The 25,225-nt window shown below is 34.2% G+C and overlaps 1 protein-coding gene across 3 annotated transcripts in view; it reads left to right on the forward strand.

Moving 5' to 3' along the window:
* The window catches only part of LRP1 (LDL receptor protein 1), a 109,285-nt gene that overhangs the window by 9,076 nt on the left and 74,984 nt on the right, over positions 1-25,225 (forward strand). For all 3 annotated transcript variants that reach the window (XM_089250733.1, XM_089250735.1, XM_089250734.1), the window contains exons 4-14: positions 2,209-2,322; positions 7,754-7,876; positions 8,075-8,229; positions 9,212-9,311; positions 11,790-11,952; positions 12,277-12,502; positions 18,490-18,670; positions 20,286-20,417; positions 20,527-20,766; positions 22,771-22,945; positions 23,190-23,418. In XM_089250733.1, the coding sequence (XP_089106859.1) occupies positions 2,209-2,322; positions 7,754-7,876; positions 8,075-8,229; positions 9,212-9,311; positions 11,790-11,952; positions 12,277-12,502; positions 18,490-18,670; positions 20,286-20,417; positions 20,527-20,766; positions 22,771-22,945; positions 23,190-23,418 (1,838 nt within the window). The remainder of the gene's footprint in view (positions 1-2,208; positions 2,323-7,753; positions 7,877-8,074; positions 8,230-9,211; positions 9,312-11,789; positions 11,953-12,276; positions 12,503-18,489; positions 18,671-20,285; positions 20,418-20,526; positions 20,767-22,770; positions 22,946-23,189; positions 23,419-25,225) is intronic.

Genomic DNA, 25,225 nt, shown 5'->3' on the forward strand with positions numbered 1-25,225 from the left:
CTATCTTTACACACACACATATCTTTTATGGGTATCTTTTTTCTGCCACCTCGTTTAGGCAATTTGCCTGTTGTGTCCTTTGTTTGTATTTGAAAAATCCTGAAAAAAGTTAAAAATTCAAAAATATACACCAAAAATGAGAAAATATGCGTTGAAAAAATCACTGCAAAAAAAAAAAACCAGATATGTTTTTAAAATGAATATTTTCTATTTGTTAGTGCATATTCATTTACCTCCTCACATATGCATATAACTTCTAAATATTTTTATTTAAGCATTTTCAATTTCTAGTTAGTCATGGCTGTTCAGTAACGAAAATAACAGTAAAAAATAATTTTGAGACTATTTCTAAAAGAACTGAAAATTTTTGACGCTAATGCTGAAACAGTTGATATTTGAAAAAAAAAATCCTACCTGCGGGAAAAAAACCAGATGTTATGAAAATATTATGAGCATATATATTCATTTGAAAAACTATGAAAAAGTGATTGAGCTTCAATAAACCTTCACAAATATGCACTTATTCTGAAAATTCTTTGATTTTATTCATTTATATGCATTAATGCTGGAAAAAGCCAAAATATGCAAATTGCATATTATCCAGGCTCTACTTATAACTGAATTCAAAAAAGTTTTTAACGTGTTTTTTTTTTTCAAATGCATCAAGAGCTGATTTCTCTTTGTATAATCTTTACACATCAGGATAAATATCTTTTTGGATCAATCAGATTTTCTGTTCATGTATGATACTATCAGGTTGGAACCATTTATAAATAGGATGACATATGCTAATGTTACACAGTTGATCCTAGCTGATAAGAGAGTTAAAAATTGCTTCTGTTTGAGGCCAGAAAAACAAGACAAATAACCTATGATCTTTTCTGAATATGTAAAGGATGTGGAAATTTTGGCTTCGTGGAAACTTTTTCACTTTTTAGCACACAGATACAGTAGAATAATAGTGAGAGAGTAGCAGAATATATGCAAGGAAAGAACATATATCTTAGGGATAGAGATTAAGGGATCGATCGTATGATCTAGCATTTCAAGTTCTGTATAAAGCAGGGGTAGCCAAACTTCTTCTAAGTCAGAGTTCTTAAACTTTTCTCTAGTTGCAAGCACTGCCTGTTCCCATCATCAAAAGAAAAGCACCCTTATAGCAAGTTTGTCATACCCATGCATGAAATTAGGATAATTTCAATGCTTCAATGCAATTTGTACAAAGTGGTAATTTGGGACATTGATCAAGTGCTCGCGAGCACGAAATCGAATATGAGCGTAGAGCACCCTGGATACTTCAGAGAGCACTGTGGTGCTCGCAAGCAACAGGTTTAAGATACCTGTTCTAAGCCATGTAAATATCACGATTATTTTCGATGTGCACGCCACTCTATCAATTTTAATGCTCAAATCATATGTCCTGTTTTGCGGGACTCTAGCATTCCCTCTGTTTCTACAAAATATTGTTCGACTGTGCTCTTATTTTTGTAAAATCTTCAATTTGTCACCCTTATGAGTTCTAAATTTTTTCTTTTATTTTCAAGTCATAAATTTGATGCAGAGTGTGGATATATAAAAATACGGACAATTGTTCTACCAATATACCTAGGTTATATTGGTAGAAAAATTGATCTCAACTACACCATGTTGGGTATAGGCACTGGAACCTGAGACTCTGGGTGCTTGGCCTCCCTTCCCCAATAGACTTTGTAACAGGGCTTAGACACCTCCCCAAGAATTCATGGATATATGTGCAATGTAACTCTTTTACAGAATGAAAAAGTATCATTGTGTGGTGAGGTTTCACTGTATATGTATCTGTTTTTGGGTATTGTAAATAAATTTAACATGAGATTTTTTTTTTAACATTGAAAACTATTACTTTGATGCACTCTCCCGAAATATTTTTTCCTGTCTATCGTTGCACAACTACTATTCCTCTTCAGACAGAAACTTTCTACAGAGAGCAGAGTAGCCGTCTTAGAGAAGTTTCACTGTTGTTACCATTAGTGAGATAAGAAGAAAACAAAAATTCAATCATCTAGTAATTAATAGAAAATATAAGGTTATAAGGTTATTTTGTAATACATGCATAGGATGAGTGGAGTCAATTTTAGTTTTCATTGTGAGAGAAATTAAATACATTAACTGAATCTATATTCAAAATGACTTTCTGATTCCATGTTTATTTGTTTTCTTTCATGAAAGCGAACAAAAGTGTATGTGCTAGTAGTAGTTGTCGATATGGCTGCAAACCTAGTCCAAAAGGTCCGCTTTGCTTCTGTGGTGAGGGCAAAGAGCCAAATGGTACAGAATGTATCGGTAAGTGGTTATTTTCTTTCCTATACTATGTGTTTAGATGCAGTGCTTTTCTGTGCACATATCACAATATTTTCCTGTAGAGTTTAAGTTTATTTTAAATGAAAATCGTTGTAATTACAACTGAGACTTTCTTTTTAGTTACTTTGTTATAAAGTTCCTTTGGTTCTCTTTAAGGCTATGATTTTTTGAACCAAAATCAATTTAGGCCTCCAAAGTTGTTTTCAAAAACAAGATCTAAAAAACATGTCTGCATTGGACAGGCCAAGAAATGTGGTATTTGTTTTGAAAAATGCAAAAGTGAAAGAAAAACAATCTTAGCATACTTTTTATAAGAAAGAAATAGAATGTGTACTTATCATCTGTGCATTCAAAAATTTCTATTATATCAATAGAATTATCTAGACCTTGAATTTTATACCTATTTAGTATTGGGCCCTGCTATGAAGCTTATAGATATTTTTTCTGAAATAATTGTTGATTATATCTTAGTTAAGACAATATTAACCTTTTACCTGCCTCATTAAGATTTGGATTAATTTTCTTAAATTTTTCTTGTTATTTACCTCCTTTTGATCCTTTAGTTTTGAGATATCCACCATACAACGCATAAAAAAAAATCCTGTATGTTTTCTGCACTTACCCATGTCCATAGAAACAACATTAAAATAATAAATGTTGAGTTAAAATAATAAATGTTTAAATAATAAAAATAATGTTAATATAGGTGATTTAAAAAATTTCATTTATAGCAGAAATACTGAAATAAATTAAATTTCTGTTTTGTAAACTAAGTTTAGAATCTCCACGTTCAGGAGAAAAAATCAAGTGCATTCAGAAAAATAGTTTTATCCGATTATAAAATCAAAGTTCACAATTGTGAACATTGGTCAGTTAAAGATGAATATAAGAATTCCCAAAATATATACAAATTTCTAGCAAAAAAGTTCTGTGTAGTAACTGCTGATAGATTATAGAATTATGACATGTAGTATGAACCAGAACATTATTGTCTTTTTCCCCCCAGTTATCCTGTATGCTTATACACACATGTATATACAGTGTCCCACAATCGACTGATGGTTTTCAAAATGGGATATCAAGAAAACGGTGACAGATATTAAAGCCATTCTTACGGAATATAAATTTGCGAAGTCAGGAATTCCAGCTATGTCATTCGTGTTGCAAGGATTTGTATAGTTATTAAAAGGAAAAAATTTACTTTTTATATGGATACCCTGTGCCCAAAAACCCAATTAGAAAGTTGTTGCCCCGTCTCTCTTGATGCCAACAAAAATTTAATGTTTCTAAGTGCAATATCTGCTGAAATATTTGAATTCAAAAATTGAAAGAAAGTTGGGGAAAAGCAACAAAAAACTAACAGGCAACACTTCTTTCCCAACTTTTCTCTGATTTTTTAATTCAGATATCTCTGTGAATACTTCACTTAGAAATGGGGAAATATACAGGACAACAACTTTCTAATCAGATTTTTAGGCACAGGGTGTCCATATATAAAAAGTTTTTATTTCATTTTAATAATTATAAAACCTCTTGCAACATGAATGACATAGCTGAAATACCTGACTTCCCAAGTTTATATTTCACTAGAATGACTTTGAATGAAATGAATTTTTTTGTCACCCCATTTTTTGAAAACCATCAGTCGATTGTGGGACATTATGCATATGCCTATACACTAGGGCTGGAAATCGATGAAAATTTTTAACTGGTTAATCAGAACATTTTAATCGATTAATCGACCAATTAATCAAATTTTATTAGAATATTTTCAACTGCTATTCATTCATAGCAAACGTAGTGTTGGTAGCTATATAATATTAATTTATGCTTTAAAAATATATTCTATTCATTTCACACATCCATCCCCTGAATGAATGTAAACAAATAAGAAATAAAGGCCACCCGCTTGAAGCTACTTCAATATCATCCCCCTTTACCAGAAACATGAATGTGAAAATTTCTAGAACTTGGAAAACGACTAATGTTACTCTATAAAAGTTGTTCTAAAATGTTTTGTAAAATGTTTTTCAATAGAGGATATACATTTGCGTTTCTGAAAAAACTTAGATAGCAAAATAAGTGATCTAACCAGCTTATAAACTCAAAAGTGAAAATTTGCACATTCATGTCTCTGGCATAAGGGAAATGATATGCCGAACATGCTTGCCATATCCTGGAATTTCTTAACTTGGATCTTGTCGCTTTTTATAATTGGTAAATTTAGAAATCATCACTAGTTTTATTGAATTGACTCTTGAGTTTCCTCAAAGTCTAACAATTCGATCAAAAAATATTGATTGAAATATCTTTATATATAGTCACTTATCTGAAATATTATGTATAGGGCATTATTTAAGACAATCTGTTTAGTCAAATAAATCAAGTTAAATTATAAAGTTTTTAAAAAAATTGTAATCAAATTTTGATTGAGCTGATCAACTCAACTAAAATTTTTAACTGCGATTAACAGTTGATCAATTAAACAACCCGATTAATTAGACCAGCCCTAATTATCATTAGACAGACTTTCTTTTGATTTCTTTCAAGATAAGTATCTGTCTCATAGTATTCATCTTAGACTTCACTGTATTAGTTTCTGGATTTTAGAAAGATTGTTTCATTTACATGTGACTTTAGTTGTACTATCTTGCATTATGTTTAGTGCACATACAAAAAAAATAAATAAATAAAAATAAAAATTATAATTATCTATTCTTTTTAAATTAAACTGCAAAAACGCTATTATTTTTTTATAGTTTCCTTAGGATGTGATTTGTATTGAGGTTTACAGCTATCCATAATCATCAATTGATATATTTGAAGAAAAAAATTGAAAAAAAAAACAATAAATAACTACGGGATTTATTTAAATTGAAAAATAAATAATTTTTTTTCAGCTTGTAGTATATGCCACGTAAGTTTAAAAATTTCGTTTCAATAACAATTTTTTTTGCTCCTTCTAATCCGCTTACACATTTCTGGTGAATCATTTCTTTTTAATGGCATAATTTTATGGCGGTCAATATGTCACAGAAACACATATTCTGTTGATGGAATTAAGGTCTTTCCTTGAAAGAGTGTCGAAAGAGGCTCTTCAGTCTGTCATAAGACTTCATGGTTACTTCATAAAATTCTCAAGAAGGAAGTAGCTAATGCCAAGCACTGTTATCCAAGCACTTGAGGCTTGAGCTTTGTAGGTCCAGTTTGGCAATCATCCAACTCTTTTTTTTCCCTTTATTTTATTTCACCCATAAAAGGGGAGAAAGAGGTATGAAAAAAAATGACCTATTGACCTTTTTCTTCTTTTGTTTTCACCATGATTCATGAAACAAGGAAATCAATGCTCATGAGTTTCTGCAAGAAAAAAAAAGAGAGAAATAAAATGGGAACTAATTTAATAATCTTTTTAATCTGAGAGTGAACTTTTTCTCTCCTGCATTTGATTGGTGGGAAAATATGAGAGAGAGAGAGAAAAAAGATAAACATACAATCAAAATGCAAAACATGATTTGACACAAGCTTTAGTTAATACCATTAACAATCTACTGTGTGTCTTTCTTTCCATTAGTTTCAATAGTTCAAAAGAAACAGACCTTTAATTGATATTTAAAAAAAAAGATTGAAGTACATTCAATATATTTTGTACTAATGATTTAAGACAATGATCAATCATTGAATACTAATTGCTTTAATTTACTCAAAAGTTTTTATACCTATTAAAAAATGTGTTACATTCTATATAGTAAATTTGCATATGAGAATAATTTTGTCGTGCCATTTTTGGAATTATTCTTTAAATGTGCTTAATGATTACATTGCTCAACACTGATTTTGTTCTCGAAGATATTCTAGTATAATCTTGGGTTGCTGATTTCAAATCTGGCATTGGTTTTATCAGATTGTGTGTGGCTCTAGTTTTTGAGATAAAGTGAATACTAAATTTTTACTGGTGATAGATACATAAGCAGCATACAATTCACATCAGAACTGTGTGTTATAAATAAATACAGTAAATCATTGGCAAAAATATCTCAGTGATTTTGGGGGTACTAATTCCAAATTTGGTATTGGATTTATCAGATAGGCTCTAGTTTAGAGATGAAGTGAAAATTAAATTTCAATGGTAATAAATAAGCAGCATCAAAATCACATTGTTGAGAGTATGCATCATCTCAAAGACTAGTGCCGATTCTGCAAAAGCCAATGGAGTTTTGAAATCAGTAGTCCCAATATACCCTAAAATCATTAAAATAGTTTTGAAAATAGTTTTGTGTCATTAGATAAATTTTGGTGCAGAATAATCCCAAGAAAGAGTAAAATATTTTTTACAGTGTTTTAGTGATTAATTATGCAGCTGGTAGTTAGAAGTACCTACAGGAATATGGGTAATATGTAAGAGGGAAAAAAATGCAAACTCACATTTTTATTTTCACTACTCGAGCTGATACTTCCGAAAACAAATGTAAGCTAATGAGCTCCCAGATTCTGTTTCCTGATGTCTTTAGAGGACAGAATAGTTACTATTCCTTCTCTTCTTTGGCTGTTCTAGTGTGGTGCTTACAGCAGGACGACCTATTTTCTTCACTCGGCTACTTCTTTGGGCTATGAGTCCCATTGCCAAGTTTCTTTGAAACTCCAATAGTGAAATTTCTCCACGTATTTCTTTATAAATGGCATAGGCATTGACATATGCCATTTCAAGCATCGTGAAAAACAGTCTGTGACCCTATTTCTTTGACTTCCTATTCCTGTCATATAGTGAGCGCAGCATATCTGACTTGTACACTTCACCCAATGATGAATATCATAGGTGCTATGTCTTTTTTTGTCCCATCTCAATCTTGAAGATTCAATGCAGTTGCCTCAGGAAAAAATCACCCCCATTATTGTGTTTTCCACATTAAAGTAATTTTTATTATATTTTTATTATAGGGGAAAAAAAAAACTACTTTCATTTCCTGGCTGTACTTTGGAATAACGGCATACATTTTTGACTCCATGACAGAAAATAAAATAATAATTTTCAAATAAAATATAGGGAATGCTTACCTGTACAGTATAGAAGAGAATAAAAAATAATAGCACCAATATAAACTGCTAATTAGTCACTAAATTCTCTTAAATAAACAACACACAAATCAACTCTACTGCAAAACTTCTTCCGAATGCTACGTGGCAAAAATAAAATGCCCACAGCAAAAACAAAAAGGATTTCTGCCATCCGCTGTCTGCTGTCAGAACTACACTCATCGTGTTCTTGTAGATACTTTCAGTAAAAGTGGTCATATTACAAAGATATAAGCATTTGATTAAAGCGGTACTTTCAAGTACAGTCAGGATATAAAGGGTTAAGAATATTAATTTTGTTTTTGTTGAGCAGTGTTATTTATGTACTTTAAATCCATTTCAGAGATTAATGAATGCACTCACGGTGGGCTTTGCGATCAAATATGCACAAAGACAGCCAGTTATTATGAATGCAGCTGTGTGGAAGGGTATAAAGCTAAAGGACGAAAATGCATAGGAATAAATGGTACTATTTTCTCAGATCTTTATCAATTTATTTTGGAGAATTTTAGGTGAAAAAGGATTGATGTATTAAATTTCATTAATTTGTGCCTAAATAATGAATTAACAACAAATTAATTTTCATTTGGGTAGGTGCATGATTAGTTTTAAATTTTTCTTGTTTCTTTTCATTAAAAATGGGAAATGACTTTTATTTTCTTAGTTCCCTTTCAAGATCCTCCTACGCTCCTGTTTACAAACTCAGCAAATCTTCAGCACATTTACATGAATGGATCTCTAGTGCAACCAAGTACAATAACAAAAGTCAGGGAAAAATCTGCCATGGACTTCGATCATAGAAATCAAACTGTGTGCTGGGTATGTTTTATGTCAATTTTTCATTTTTTAAGTACCAAATTCATAAGTTCAACCAATATTTGCTTATTATAACCCTTTCAGACCCCAATGTCTCAAATGTTGTAGGTTGCTCTTTCTCACTGTAGAATTTCTTCCTTTGACTTCAGGGAGTTAAGCCCTGAATTAAAGGATTGTGTAAGTGTTGAGTTAGAGATATGGTGAATGAACTTTGGGGGCTTTCATCAGAGGGCAGTACTTAAAGTTCAACTCTTTCAGGGTTTTTTTAAAGATCAGGAAGAAAGTGTGATTTATTACATAAAATTTTGCAATAAAATTCTGGAAAAAATTGTATGTGAAGATGAATATACCCTGCATCACCTTGACTGAAAAAATTTGCACAAAATGAATTATTTCTTACTTCACAAAAAACAAAATAATAAATAAACAGAGATTTGCAAAAAAAGAAATTAAACAAATAAAGATTTGCTGACATATATGTTTAAAATGCATTTTTTGAGTACCAAAAATGCAAAAAAATTTTGAAAATTCCAAAAAATAAATACTCAGGTCTCAATGAGTTAAGCTTATATTTATTAAAACTGAATCAGGTGATCTCAAACTCATCTGCAAGTTTTGTTTGGTGTAGAATTTATATATATATATAAGTATTTTGAGCATATAATTATAGATTAAATTTAAGTAAAAAAATTTCTTTGTAATACTATACGACTTCACCAAACACCAACTCTAGCCATATTGCTATAATGCAATTTACTGGCATTAATGAGATGGGTTGGAAATGCAGGTGCTGTCTATCTCTGCTTGCCTCAAGTTTGCTAGGAAAAATAGTTTATCTATATCCTCCCTTGGGTTCAAACCCAGGTGCAACACTACACTGTGAAATTCAAGCAAAGTTTTATATGTTTGGGTCGAAAACATTTTTGCATTAGCTTTATCATTTATTTTATATCAAAAACAATAATTCAATGAATTCTTCAATTAGGCAAAGCCAAAACGAACAAAAGCAGGATTGAGATGTGCTCAAGCATTTGACTTCACTGTACAATGGGAATATTTGCTCCCAGATATTTACTCTATGTGTAGTAAGTTATTTTTTATACTTTAATGTTTTTTTTGGCATGTAAGCTTGTAATCAGGGGGTGTACCAGCTTCCAAATGCTATAAAGTCTAATAATTATTCTTTATAAGCGATTGGAAGCTGGTACAACACCCGAATACTTTTTAGCATTTGAAATAGGAAATTTTAAAGAAGTTAATTTTTGATTTTATAAAATAAGGAATTATCAGAATTGCATGTAAGAAACAATATTGAATTCAACAAATTGAATCAAAATTCTATCAAGTATGTGCCATTTAAAGTTTTTAGATCATAGTTACCCAAACTTCTTGTTTTATCGCTTCCCTTTCTTCAGAAATTTTTTTTCGTCTCTCATCCCCCCCCCCCCCCAACTCAAGCAAACTCATAATTATGTTATACCCATAGCCTCTACACCAGCATTTCCCAACCTTTTGAAGTTCACGACACCTTGGGAATAATATTAAAAACTTGGAGCACCCTTCCTCGAATACAGAATACCGTTTACTATAACAAAAATCACAGTAAAATACATCAATAGAGTTTTGTTTGATTAACCGTTAATGCGGAACTTGTGATTGATGCTTGGAGCACAGATACTTGAAATCATTCCTTACAGTTGGCAATGAATCACGTAAATTGTCCTCAAGGTCTTGCAGTCTCCAGTTTCTTGCTTTGTATTTAATTTTCGCCACAACAGAGAAGGCTTGCTTGCATAGATATTATTCTGGAAAGAGAATAAGTTTGTTAATTGCTTTTTTCATTAGATTAGGCTCTCCCAGTCCAAGCCAAAAAAGCAGTCACCGACGCCTCACTCGTGGTGAACTTACCTTTGAGTGTAGAATCGGCGCATAGATCAATAAATTAATCTTGTTTGCGAGCAGTGAAATCTATTTCCTCAGCACTGTCTGCGAAATCAAATAGTCAGACAACATAGTCGAAATTCTCAGTGGAAAGAAATAGAAAGTACATATCTATTGCATCTTGCAATGTCGATGAGAGGTGACAAATAAGGTCTTTCAGCTTATCTGAAGGTGATGTCACTCTCTGCTATTACTACAAAGGTTTCAGCAGTTGGCTGATGCAAAGATAAATTCAAGAAAGAAAATTTAACTGGTCTTGCGGGGAATTGAACCTATGTCCTCTCATATGCCAGGTGAGTTCCCTAGACCACTAAACTACAAAGCCAACGACTCCTCTTTCGTTAGAGCTCGTTTGCGCTGAACGAGAACGTACATAGACAGCTAGACCTAACTCAGGTCAAAGTTCATATTGCTGACATTGCCACCAGATGGCGACTTATCCGATAAGTCTGTGATGCATGAAAGTAATTAATTTGACTTAACTTATTTTAAGACCTCAAGTGGACGTAATATTTTTTTGATTTATCTCCATAATATCTCGCGACACCCCTTAGCCGATATCATGGCACCCTAGGTTACCAGGGCACACCGGTTGGGAATCACTGCTCTACACCCTCCTGGACACCATTTCATTGTCCACCAGGGAACAATATTGCCCACTTTGGGAGACACTGTTTTGGATGTTAGGGAGTGAGTTCTCATTTCAGGTTTTACATTGTTTCATTCGTATTGAATTTACACTTTTTCCCATGTTCTCATAATGTTTTATATTATTTATCTCCATAATATCTCGCGACACCCCTTAGCAGATATCATGGCACCCTAGGTTACCAGGGCACACCGGTTGGGAATCACTGCTCTACACCCTCCTGGACACCATTTCATTGTCCACCAGGGAACAATATTGCCCACTTTGGGAGACACTGTTTTGGATGTTAGGGAGTGAGTTCTCATTTCAGGTTTTACATTGTTTCATTCGTATTGAATTTACACTTTTTCCCATGTTCTCATAATGTTTTATATTATTTATCTCCATAATATCTCGCGACACCCCTTAGCCGATATCATGGCACCCTAGGTTACCAGGGCACACCGGTTGGGAATCACTGCTCTACACCCTCCTGGACACCATTTCATTGTCCACCAGGGAACAATATTGCCCACTTTGGGAGACACTGTTTTGGATGTTAGGGAGTGAGTTCTCATTTCAGGTTTTACATTGTTTCATTCGTATTGAATTTACACTTTTTCCCATGTTCTCATAATGTTTTATATTATTTATCTCCATAATATCTCGCGACACCCCTTAGCCGATATCATGGCACCCTAGGTTACCAGGGCACACCGGTTGGGAATCACTGCTCTACACCCTCCTGGACACCATTTCATTGTCCACCAGGGAACAATATTGCCCACTTTGGGAGACACTGTTTTGGATGTTAGGGAGTGAGTTCTCATTTCAGGTTTTACATTGTTTCATTCGTATTGAATTTACACTTTTTCCCATGTTCTCATAATGTTTTATATTATTAAGCAGCAAACCATTCTTATCTTTTTTTAATGTATTGCACGTAGACGATTGTATGTATAATATAAATAGGGGATTTTTTTTTATTTTACAGCTATTAATCAGATTGCATTTGATTGGGTGACTAGGAACTGGTACTTTTTAGATGATGAACAAGAGATGATGTTTGTTTGTAACCATACCTTGGCAGTTTGTGTAACCTTGATTGACATATCTCTTAGCAAACCTAAGGATCTTGCACTTGATCCTTCCAGAGGGTAATGATATTTTTATTTGAGAAGAAAAAAAGACTACTCAGTCTTCAATAAGAAATAAGTCAGAAATAATGTTTTTACAAATGCTGCAATGTTGTTTTAATTGTAGCAATCTGCATACATTAATTTTTTATTATTAAAGTTTTGTTATCCTTTTTTTCGCTTGTTCAACACTGATATGAAAAACTACACTGAAGCACATTTAAAAAAAACCCTAAAAGTATCTGATTATGTTAGGTGAATATTTTTTTTCGAACAAATATGCATTTCTTAATTTTTAGTTCATATGAATGTGGGGCTATTTAGCATATGTTTCTTTTTTTTTAGGGTGGTCTTTTTCACTTCATGGGGTAATACAACCCCATTACTTGAACGAGTACTGATGGACGGTTCAGATCGTGTGAAGTTGGTGGTTGAAAAGATAGTATTCCCTGCAGGAGTTGCTGTTGATTTACCTAGTCAAAAAGTTTATTGGGTCGACACATACCTTGGTACCATTGAAAATGTAAATTATGATGGATCTAATAGAAAAACAATAGTGCGAAATTCACAGGTAATGAATTTTTGATTTTTAGGGTGGCCAATTTCACTTTGTTTCTTCAAATTGTTGAAAATGTGTTTCCTCTAATTTTGATTTTTTTTCCCCTATTATCTGTGGTATATCAAACTGAATAATTTTTTTTGGCTCCATTGTCAAAGTTTTTAATTTTCTTGACACACACACACACACAAAAAAAAGCTGTCTTGTTCTGAAATAAAATGCAGATTTTTTAAAAAATATTATCTTATATATAAATGTGAAAGTATGTATGTATGTATGCTCTTTATACAAATCTACAGTTTTAGACCGATCGTCGCCAGATTTTGCATATATACCAAACAGGACCGGGATTGAGCCGTAGGCTACTTTAAAAGTTCGTCAGAGCTGGGCAAATGCCCGAAATGGGCGAAAAACTGTCGGGCAACAATGGTTTTGGGGGCCTCAACAATCACTTTCGGAACGTTTACTTTGGTTACCGTGGTTCCCAACAATGCGTTTCAGACGTGTATATGTCTTTACAATGGTTTGTCACATCTTTAACACTGCCATCATTACAGTTTATTCCTTTATAATGGTTTGGCTCTTTTCCAATACTCCCAGTAATTAAAAAAAAACCCTGGAAGCGCCAGATATTTTTGCTTGCATGTATACAGGGTGTCCTGTAAGTGCTAATGTGGCCTTTATCTCATCAACCACCCATCGTTGAGGTATAGTTTCAATTTAAAAAGTGCTTAAAAGGAGTTTGAATAATATTCGCTGTAGAAGCTGGACATATGGCGTCACTAACAACAGAAAACAACAACTACGGCGATAAAACTGGGAATAAAAATGTTAAACGCCAGCTGATGAACTCAATGCTTGCCTCAAATCATCAGCACTCTACTTCACCAAACACCAACTCTAGCCATATCGCTACATTGCAATTTACTGCCATTAGTGAGATGGGTTGGAAGTGAAGGTTCTGTCTATCGGTGGTCGCCTCGAGTTTGTTAGGACATCAACACTCTGGCATGAAGCTAAAAAATTATCATTATCCACCAACATGCGAGCTCAACTGCAAAATGACTCAGCACTGCTATCATTTTCACATCAGTTGATCAAACTTGGCAATGGAAGAATTCCCGTAGACCCAAGCACTAGACTGATAACGTTCCCAACTGGATTTTGCCAGTTATTATATATATAAACTCAGTTCAAGAACTTGCAGACCACGTTTTCCCAAACATTCAACAAAATCACCGAAACCATGAGTGGCTTTGTGAGAGTGCGATTCTGGCACCGAAAAATGGCAGTGTGAACAAGATCAACGGAAAAATCCTAAAAATTATTTCGGGAGACTCCACATCTTACAAATCGGTTGACACTGTCACAGACACAGCGCAGACAGTTCTGTATCCTGCAGAATTTCTGAACTCTTTGGATATTCCGGGTGTGCCACCACACAACTTGACCCTCAAAGTCGGAGCACCTATAATGATTTTGAGAAATTTGGAAACACCAATGCTCTGCAATAGCAACAGACTCTGCGTGAAGAAATTGCACAATTACATCATCGAAGCAACGATTCTAACTGGATGTGCCAAAAGAAGACGTCTTCATTCCACGTACCCCAATTATCACTGGAGAAATGTCATTCACTTTCAAGCGATTACAGTTCCCGATTCGTTTAGCTTTTGCCATGACAATCAACAAAGCGCAAGGCCAGTCGTTAGGCCAGTGGCAGGTATCAACTTACTTGAGCCCTGTTTTTCACACGGACACCTTTTCGTCGCCTGTTCGCGTGTTGGTAATAGCAAAAATTTGTACATCTACACACCAGATGGAAAAAGAAAAAGTATTGTGTATCCACAAGCGATTGCCTGCACATCTTATATATAAATGTGAAAGTATGTATGTATGTATGTATGTATGTATGTATGTATGTATGTATGCTCTTTATACAAATCTACAGTTTTAGACCGATCGTCGCCAGATTTTGCATATATACCAAACAGGACCGGGATTGAGCCGTAGGCTACTTTAAAAGTTCGTCAGAGCTGGGCAAATGCCCCAAATGGGCGAAAAACTGTCGGGCAACAATGGTTTTGGGGGCCTCAACAATCACTTTCGGAACGTTTACTTTGGTTACCGTGGTTCCCAACAATGCGTTTCAGACGTGTATATGTCTTTACAATGGTTTGTCACATCTTTAACACTGCCATCATTACAGTTTATTCCTTTATAATGGTTTGGCTCTTTTCCAATACTCCCAGTAATTAAAAAAAAACCCTGGAAGCGCCAGATATTTTTGCTTGCATGTATACAGGGTGTCCTGTAAGTGCTAATGTGGCCTTTATCTCATCAACCACCCATCGTTGAGGTATAGTTTCAATTTAAAAAGTGCTTAAAAGGAGTTTGAATAATATTCGCTGTAGAAGCTGGACATATGGCGTCACTAACAACAGAGAACAACAACTACGGCGATAAAACTGGGAATAAAAATGTTCAACGCCAGCTGATGAACTCAATGCTTGCCTCAAATCATCAGCACTCTACTTCACCAAACACCAACTCTGGCCATATCGCTACATTGCAATTTACTGCCATTAGTGAGATGGTTCTGGAAGTGAAGGTTCTGTCTATCGGTGGTCGCCTCGAGTTTGTTAGGACATCGACACTCTGGCACGAAGCTAAAAAATTATCATTATCCACCACCATGCGAGTTCAACTGCAAAATGACTCAGCACTGCTATCATTTTCACATCAGTTGATCAAACTTGGCAATGGAAGAATTCCCGTAGACCCAAGCACTGGACTGATAACGTTCCCAAATGGATTTTGCCAGTTATTATATATATAAACTCAGTTCAAGAACTTGCAGACAAAGTCTTCCCAAACATTCAACAAAATCACCGATAGCATGAGTGGCTTTGTGAGAGTGCGATTCTGGCACCGAAAAATGAGTGTGTACAAGATCAACGGAAAAATCCTAAAAATTATTCCGGGAGACTCCACATCTTACAAATCGGTTGACACTGTCACAGACACAGCGCAGACAGCTCTGTATCCTGCAGAATTTCTGAACTCTTTGGATATTCCGGGTGTGCCACCACACAATTTGACCCTCAAAGTCGGATCACGTATAATGCTTTTAAGAAACTTGGAGAAACCGATACTCTGCTATGGCAACAGACTCTGCGTGAAGAAATTGCACAATTGCATCATTGAAGCAACGATTCTAACTGGATGTTACAAAGAAAAAGAAGTCTTCATTCCACGTACCCCAATCATCACCGAAGAAATGCCATTCACTTTCAAGCGATTACAGTTCCCGATTCGTTTAGCTTTTGCCATGACAATCAACAAAGTGCAAGGCCAGTTGTTAGCAGTGGCAGGTATCAACCTACTTGAGCCCTGTATTTCTCATGGACACCTTTTCGTCACCTGTTCGTGTGTTGGTAATAGCAAAAATTTCTACATCTACACACCAGATGGAAAAAGAAAAAATATTGTGTATCCACAAGCGATTGCCTGAAGATTTTAATTAAAATATTTAAATATAAAAGTAATTTTCTCTTACTTGATGCAGAAATTTTTTTGATTAAGAAGTAATTAATAAGCTATTCATATATAAATTTTTTACGGGGCGGGCAACGTCGCCGGGTATCAGCTAGTCTTATATATAAATGTGAAAGTATGTATGTATGTATGTATGCTCTTTATACAAATCTACAGTTTTAGACCGATCGTTGCCAGATTTTGCATATATACCAAACAGGTCCGGGATTGAATCGTAGGCTACTTTAAAATTGCGTCAGAGGTGGGCATATGCCCGAAATGGGCAAAAAACTGTCGGGCAACAATGGTTTTGGGGGCCTCAACAATCACTTTCGGAACGTTTACTTTGTTTACTTTGGTTCCCAACAATGCGTTTCAGACGTGTATAATGCCTATACAATGGTTAGTCACATCTTTAATGCTGCCAGTATAACAGTTTACTCCTTTATAACGGTTTGTTACTCTTTTCCAATCCTCCCAGTAATTAAAAAAAACCCGGGAAGCACCAGATATTTCTGCTTGCGTGTATACAGGGTGTCCTGTAAGTGCTAATGTGGCCTTTATCTCATCAACCACCCATCGTTGAGGTATAGTTTCAATTTAAAAAGTGCTTAAAAGGAGTTTGAATAATATTCGCTGCAGAAGCTGGACATATGGCGTCGCTAACAACAGATAACAATAACTACGCTGACAAAACTGGGAATAAAAATGTTCAACGTCAGTTGATGAACTCAATGCCTGCCTCAAATCATCAACAATCTGGCACGAAGTTAAAAAATTATCACTATCCACCAACATGCGAGTTCAACTGCAAAATGACTCAGCACTGCTGTCATTTCACATCAGTTGACCAACCAGTAGACCCAAGCACTGGACCGATTAAGTTCCCAAATGGATTTTGCCAGTTGTTAAACTCAGTTCAAGAACTTGCAGACAAAGTCTTCCCAAGCATTCAGCAAAATGACCAAAACCATGAGTGGCTTTCTGAGAGCGATTCTGGCACCGAAAAAAATCCTAAAATTATTCCAGGAGACTCCACATCTTACAAATCGGTTGACACTGTCACAGACACGACACAGACATTTAATTCTGTCTGCAGAATTTCTGAACTCCTTTGGATATTCCGGGTGTGCCACCACACAATTTGACCCTCAAAGTCGGAGCACCTATAATGCTTTTAAGAAATTTGGAGACACCGATACTCTGCAATGGCACCAGACTGCGCGAAGAAATGGCACAATTACATCATTGAAGCAACGATTCTAACTGGATGTGCCGGAGGAGAAGACGTCTTCATTCCACGTATCCCAATTATCACTGAAGAAATGCCATTCACTTTCAAGCTATTACAGTTGCCGATTCGTTTAGCTTTTGCCAAAGCGCAAGGCCAGTCGTTAGCAGTCGCAGGTATCAACCTACTTGAGCGCCCTGTATTTCTCACGGACAGCTTTTCGCCACCTGTTCGCGTGTTGGTAATCCCAAAAATTTGTACATCTACACACCAGATGGAAAAACAAAAAAATATTGTGTATCCACAAGCAATTGCCTGAAGTTTTTAATTAAAACATTTAAAAATAAAAGTAATTTTTTCTCACTTGATGAAGAAATTTTTTTGATTAAGAAATAATTAATAAGCTATACGTATATGCTATACGTATACATAGCTATACGTATATTGTGTATATATTGTTTGTAATTTGTGTTAATTGCATTTTTAATTGGGTTGCTGTATTTTTGAAACATATGACAACCATATTTTTATGGGCATCTTTTTATCAGCCACCTCGTTGGGCATTTTGCCTGTTGTGGCGTTGTATTTGTATTTGTATTTGTATTTGTATATACATTTTTACGGGGCGGGCAACGTTGCCGGGTATCAGCTAGTTTATAATAAAACCAAAATATCTAATTTCTTAATTTTGTTTCTTTAAAAAACTGCTATAAGTTTTATTGCCACTGTGGTGGTTGAGTGATCATAGTGATGGATTCGCATAGCAAGGACCAGTGTTTGAACCCCACTGACACCACAGTGGCGGTCGGCTGAAGTTGGTTTTCTGTGGTTCCCAACTTTGAGGATTGAATGTGATCTGATCGCCCCATTGAAAAGTCTCGCCACAGAGAGCAACAGGCCCAACAACACAAACAAACTTCACATTAGGTTCACAACACATACACACACATTCCAACATGTACCAGTTCATTAGAAGTTCAGGAATATGGACGAGGTGCATGTGGGGTTTAGTAGTATGAGTTTCATTGAATTCTTTTACTTATAATTCTTCCTCATGTGCATAACGGGCTATAATCTTTATTCCCATAAAAAAGGTTTGTTGTATGTGAAGGAAATATTTATTGGCAACTATTGTACTTCTATTTTATTGTCAGTTTTTTTTTATGATATTTACTTGAAATCGCAGTTACGCACGGGCAGCTTTAAATGAATAAGCAAAAAAATGTTTTAGTTTCAGATGAAAACCCTGTATGACATATCAGTATTTGAAGATTATCTGTATGTTACCAGTCTGGATGGAAATAATATCCTTGGTATTCACAAGTATAACCATACCAACTTGAGCTCCATCAAATCGAACATGACCCATCCATATTCACTTCATGTTTATCACAGACAACGTCAACCTGATGGTTTGTATTTTACATTGAAACCTTCAAAAAAAAAACTATTTCATATAAATGTATGCAAAAGAGTATATTTCGTATTTAACTGAAACATATCAAGTTTAAAGAAAATTGGTATCATTTATATTGCAAATTATATGTCTAATAGTTTTTTGTTAATAACAATATCTAACTAAAAAACTTTCTGATTAGTTTTTGTAGTGTAATTATCACATAAAGGTTTAATTTGGTGAAATCACAGTTTAGATCACAATGTGCAAAAGCTATTGTTTAACCCCTCAAGCCTAGAGGAGATTTAAATGGAATCGCCAGTTTCCACACGGATGTTTAGTAAAAAAATTATAACCTTTAAACTAATCATTGAATTAATTTGAAAGTATTTATGTTTATAAAATAATGTCTGATCTATAATAGTATGCAGTATCTTTTGTATTACCTAAGAATTTATATGATATTTTCTTTGGTGAAATTGTTTTTTTCTCTTCTATCATTGTCGAAAATCGGATTTATAACTCAGCCTAGTGGCTGTAACACTTCTAACTTGATTATACCGGGTGTTATAGCTTGACAGGCTAAAACACATGCTCCTTACAATAATAATTACACTGGACATTTTTGCTAAACAGGCTGAAATGTGCTCTTTACAATAATATCTCAGATTCCCTCATGCTAAGCAGCAAATGTTCATCACTCACAATAAAATATAAAAAATGAAAATAATATTATGTAGTTATGATTGTAAAAAGCCACATTATTCCTCTTTTGACTGATACCAAACATGCAGAGATCATGAAATAATATAATAGATTGAAAAATTAAGATATGCAGTTGGGCGCTGCAATGTAGTGACTATGTCGCTTGATGTTGAAGGGTATGGAGATAGTATGCTTAAAGGTTTGTTAATTATCAGACTTTATTCTCCTCATTGGATCAGCATAATATTTTCAGTACAAAACGTAATCCCACTCCTCTGAAATACAGGTTGAAATTTGACTCAAGAATGAGTCAATAAATCAATAGTTTAATTGTGAAGATTTTTTTTCTGTTTGTTTGTATAATATGTTAAAGCGGTATTTGATAATGATGCTCAAACTTATTCATGATATTGATGATTGCTTTTATATACATTCTAATGACAGTATCTTTTTTTAAATAAATTAAAATTTGATTTAATTTCTAATAAATTTGGTTTCAAAACAGAAACTGGATGTGATAAAGTGATTATGTGCACAGTGATATTGACAACCTTTTACGGTACAGTGGTGCCCTGTATTTCCAAGTTTGAATTTCTTTAGAGTGAATGTGTGCATATACATGAAACTGTTTGATAGATTTATGCAGTAAACATTGTCCTGCAATCAGACATTGACCATGAAATACAGTCGATGCTCATTTTTACGAATTCACAGGGACATGAAAAATAGTTTATAAAATTGAACATTCATGAATGGGAAAGACATAAAGAAATAGTATATTGTTTGGGATCAGAAGATTAGTTCATTAAAACGTGCAGTTTATTATGTGTTCATATAAGCAAGCGTCAACTGTATCATAATTTTCATTTTCTCATATATGCTGTAATTTTTATTCCTTTTTATATGTATTATTAATTCAATTACAGTGAAGCATCCATGTGGAATCCAAAATGGTCAATGTGAACACATCTGTATTCCTCTCTACAAGGGTGGAGTGCCATTTGTAAAATGCAGATGCAAATCTGGTTACAAACTCACACGGGAAAAGAAATGTGTTGGTAAGGAACTAAGAAAAACATATTGTAGTTTCCTCCCCCATAATTCATTGCTGTTTAATCTGGCATGCTCTCTGAATTTTCAATTTACTTATTTGTATATTACTTTTAGCTGCAAAGCAGGGACATTTTCTCCTTTATGGACGTGGCAGACCTGGCGCAATCAAGGGTATTTCCATGGAAGCAAGTGGAAAGCATGAGGATGTCATGGTTCCTATTCTTGGCTTGAACAGACCCACTGCAATAGACTATGATTCCAGATCACAATATATTTACTATTCTGATGTACAGAGATTTGTCATTGAGAAACAAAAAATTGATGGAACAGGCAGATCAATTTTCTTAGAGAAAGGTAACAGCTAAAAATAGTTCTAAACGGAAATGTGCAGTAATTTCTTAGCACTGATATTGTGAATAATGATAAATTCTTTATGAATTTTCATGAATGCTTTATGAGTTTAACATGAATTTTCATGAATGCTTTATGAGTTTAACATGAATTTTCATGAATGCTTTATGAGTTTAACATGAATTTTCATGAATGCTTTATGAGTTTAACATGAATTTTCATGAATGCTTTATGAGTTTGACATGAATTTTCATGAATGCTTTATGAGTTTGACATGAATTTTCATGAATGCTTTATGAGTTTAACATGAATTTTCATGAATGCTTTATGAGTTTAACATGAATTTTCATGTCAGTCTTTTTCTCAGCCACCTTGTTGGGCACATTGCCTGCTGTGGCCTTGTATTTGTATTCTGTTGTGGGTTTGTCTGAGTTATATATGCCTGACTGCTATCATACGTACTTTGGAGGGAGGAAGCACCCAGACCGCATCGCCTTCTGGCGATATAGGTCATTATAGGCCCTTATGGACATGGGTACCTCTTGAACACCTTCTATTCAAGAAGTATTCAATGGCCGCTGTGGTGGTCGAGTGGTTATAGTGCCGGACTCGTGATGCGAGAATCCGGGTTCGAACCCCACAGTGGTGGTCGGCTGAAGTTGGTTTTCTGTGGTTCCCAACTTCAAGGCGCAAATGCGAGCCGATCTCCCCGTTAAAAAGTCTCGCCACAGAGAGCAACAGTCCTACAACGGTAAATCATTCAACCATAACACTTCACTCATAGTTAGTAAAAACTGGGGGCAGATGACAGCACTACACATAACAAGCATTACACAGAAACAAACTTTACGTCAGGTTGCACTACACGTACACGCACATTCCCGCATGTACCGATTTGTTGGGGGGTTCCGCGGGGGGGGGGGGATGTGGTGTAGCAGTAGTAGGTAGGGGCTCGGGGATCCATGATGTTCTTAAGTCAGCCACCTCGTTGGGCAATTTGCCTGTTGTGGCGTTGTATTTGTATTTGTATTTGTATAACAAATAAATCCTCAAAATTACTTGGGATGATAATCTATCAAAACATTAACACTTGTGTAATGATTTATTAAAATCATGTTGCTTGGTAGTTGAGCATCCTATCCTAATGATTAAGTTTCTAGTTTGTTGATTGCTAATTTTTTAAAATCTAATTAGAAATCATTTGTACGAATTGTCAGTTATTGTTTGATAGTTGAAAACAGTCAGGAATCATCATTAGGATGCAAATTTCCTGTATATGATAGTCCCAGGCTGGATCAGCAGGCCTTAATTACTGAGAAGATCTACATTTCTTTGCCCCCCACTTGTGATGCCATTAGCTTTTCCTATTCACTCCAATACATGTTTGTAGTATTCTAGATCTTGGCCATATCCTGGACGGGGACGTGAGAATCACCTCAGATGGCATTGAGATGCTCAGAATTGCATATGTGGTGGCAAGTTGTCTGCATCTGCATATGAGCTGGGATCGTGGTCATTTACTCATCTGCTTTTCTTGTTCAGAAGCGTATGGAGATTTTTCTCTAGCTACCTGACGGGGGTCTTTCAACTTTTTGTTGCATTTATTTGGCTTCTAAAAGAAAATGTTATCATACAGCATGTCGGTATGCTACTGAAAAAATATGCGAATTAATGTTGCCACTATATTCATATAGTTATTACATTTCTTATTGTATGAGCATTCTTGCATAATTATATTTCCTCAAGCTTTGATTTTTTTTTAAATAACAGAAAAATAAATCATGCTTGACCATAATATTTTTTAAAGCTTCTATTTTGCCTCATTTTTAGTTTCATAGGCTAAGATTATAGAGATCAAAAAATAAATCTTCTCCAGGAAGTTCTTATCCTAAAATCATATCAAATCTATTTTTGTAGCTAAATATTCATTTGATAGGATAGGATTTGTTTTGCTTTTGAACAGTAATAACAGCAAATTAGATTAGGAATTTTTTTACCCTCTCACAGGCCTTAACAACTGTGAAGGATTAGCTGTTGATTGGATGGGAAGGAATCTTTATTGGACAGATGAAGGGCTTCTTGCAGTCTACGTTGCAAGACTTGACGATTCTTCAGTGAAAAAACGATTGGCTCATGGTAACATGTCTCACCCACGTGCAATAGTTGTAGATCCTAAAAGAGGGTATGTTGATATATGAAAAAAATAGTGTAAATTTATGCTTATAATTTCTTTGTAATACATGATTTCAAGTATTTAATTGTTTTTCAAACATTATACTCTAATTTAGTAACCAACTATTTGAGTAACCTATTTTACACCAAAATAAATAAGATTTTATGACATTCAACTGTGAAAAAAACTTGAATGTGTTTGAAAAACTGATTTTATATTTTCTAATTGTTTTTATTTGAAAAAATCTTTCAAGGTTGATGTATTGGTCCGACTGGTCAACTGAGCCTCATTCTACAGGCAATCAACTTGGTGGAAAAATTGAACGAGCGAATATGGATGGCGAAAAACGGGAGGTCTTCATAAGTGAGAACTTGCAATGGCCAAATGGGCTGAGCTTAGATTATGCAGAGAGAAAACTATATTGGTGTGATGCATATCTTCACAGAATAGAGAGAATCTCTTTAGATGGCACTGGAAGAGAGGTATGTTGAGAATCAAAATATTCCTGTCAATTCATGGAATTTGGTTGAAGTTTATGGACACTTATTCATTTTAGCTCATATACAGTCAAATCCCATTATAACAAACTCCAAGAGGCCAAAGAAATCACTTAGTTATAATGAAATTTTGTTACAAGGGAATTCCAAGCATTTTCATTGTTCCTATGTAAACTTATCTGGGGGATTAGAAAAGTGTTTGTTAAAACAAGATTTTCTCTATAACAGTATTCGTTAAAACAGGATTCGACTGTATTGTTAATTCAAAATTCAGACAGTTTTTTGAATGTGTGCTTTTGTCTTAAAATTATTTAGTAATGTCATTGAATTCAAAATAAACTGTGATGTAGGATCATAAATTGAGGATTATTCTCATTTGCACGAGTTGACAAATTTATTAAGAGCACAGTAAACCGGGGTCACTTTGTGACTAACGGGGTGACTTTGTAAAAAGATATATATAAATTTTTCTTATTTTGAATCTCGTGCCGTGATCAAACAGAAAACGGGCAACATGATAGGCTGGTGCCATATGTGCTGTCACCTACCAGCCAGCCCCGGCGAACTCTCCATGCTTTGATAGTGGCATTATCAAGGGTGTGTTTTGATGTTATAGTTAGTTGGTGCTTTTGTATCCACTGTAAAGTTTGAATTGTGTAGCTAAACACAGAAGAGAATATCGTTCGACAGGTAACTATTAAGGGGAGGGTAATGAAAATGATTGCTTAACAGCAAGGAAACTTTAAACTCAAAGTGATCCCTGTTTACGGTATAAGTATTTTTTTGCTTTGAAAGTAATTGAAAACCTTAACCCATTCAGTCATCAATCGATCCATATGATTAAATATCGCTGAAAATTAACTTTTCCAAAAAAAAAAATATTTGATGCTTGATTTATGTAATTCAACTTTTCATGAGATTTCTCAACACATATATATTTTAAACTTTTTCCTGAAAACACAATCTATAAAATAAGACAAAAACAAAGATATTTTTTTCAGCAGTTGAATTAAGTCATATTTGTAGGGGAAAAATATGAGATATCTGTGAAATTGTTTCCAAAGCTAGCGCTATATTTTCAGTTATTTTATTTACTTATTTTTGTAAAAGTTTAAGAAGCTCACTCAATTGATATTTTTGTCACAATTAAAAAAAAAGACAACGAATCTAATCAGGGGAAAAAAATGAAAGTGAAAGTAAAATTCACAAAGTAATTTGCATGAGGAGAACATTTATTCATCATGATGTTCTTTAAATTTGCAGCTAATGCATATTACATATTTTATATTAGTTGATTTGATTACTAATGAAGATAAATGAGACAAATTATAGAGTAGTATATTGACTTTTGTGAAAAACTAATTTATTCCTAAAATTTAATTGCATTATGAAAATTTTGTATTACCTAAATTATATATTTTATAAAAATTATTTTAGAATCCTCTGTATATAGAATAATTAAGAGCCAGTTGATTCATTCCACTCTCCTGGAAGTATTAAAAAATGAAGCTTGGTAGTATGTGGTATCTTTCATGTACAAGTAGAATAAAAATGATTATATTCATATATAAGATAAATAGGGCATCCATCGCAGTTTCACAATGTTACTGGTTTCAAATTGTTCAAAGCCTCTGATGTAGAATGAATTTTCTATGACTTTTTCAAACACATTTTGTACTCATTAACTGAGCATTTCCTTCTAATATGCTGCATTATAGTGAATATTTTTATCTTACAACTTTGATTATCCATAAGGAGAGACACTTGTAGATCAAGACACCACTGCATCAAA

Source organism: Pholcus phalangioides, unplaced genomic scaffold, assembly GCF_987345545.1.
Source record: "Pholcus phalangioides strain wild (caught in Gottingen) unplaced genomic scaffold, Ppha-v1.0 ptg000024l_1, whole genome shotgun sequence".
Classification (NCBI taxonomy): domain Eukaryota; kingdom Metazoa; phylum Arthropoda; class Arachnida; order Araneae; family Pholcidae; genus Pholcus; species Pholcus phalangioides.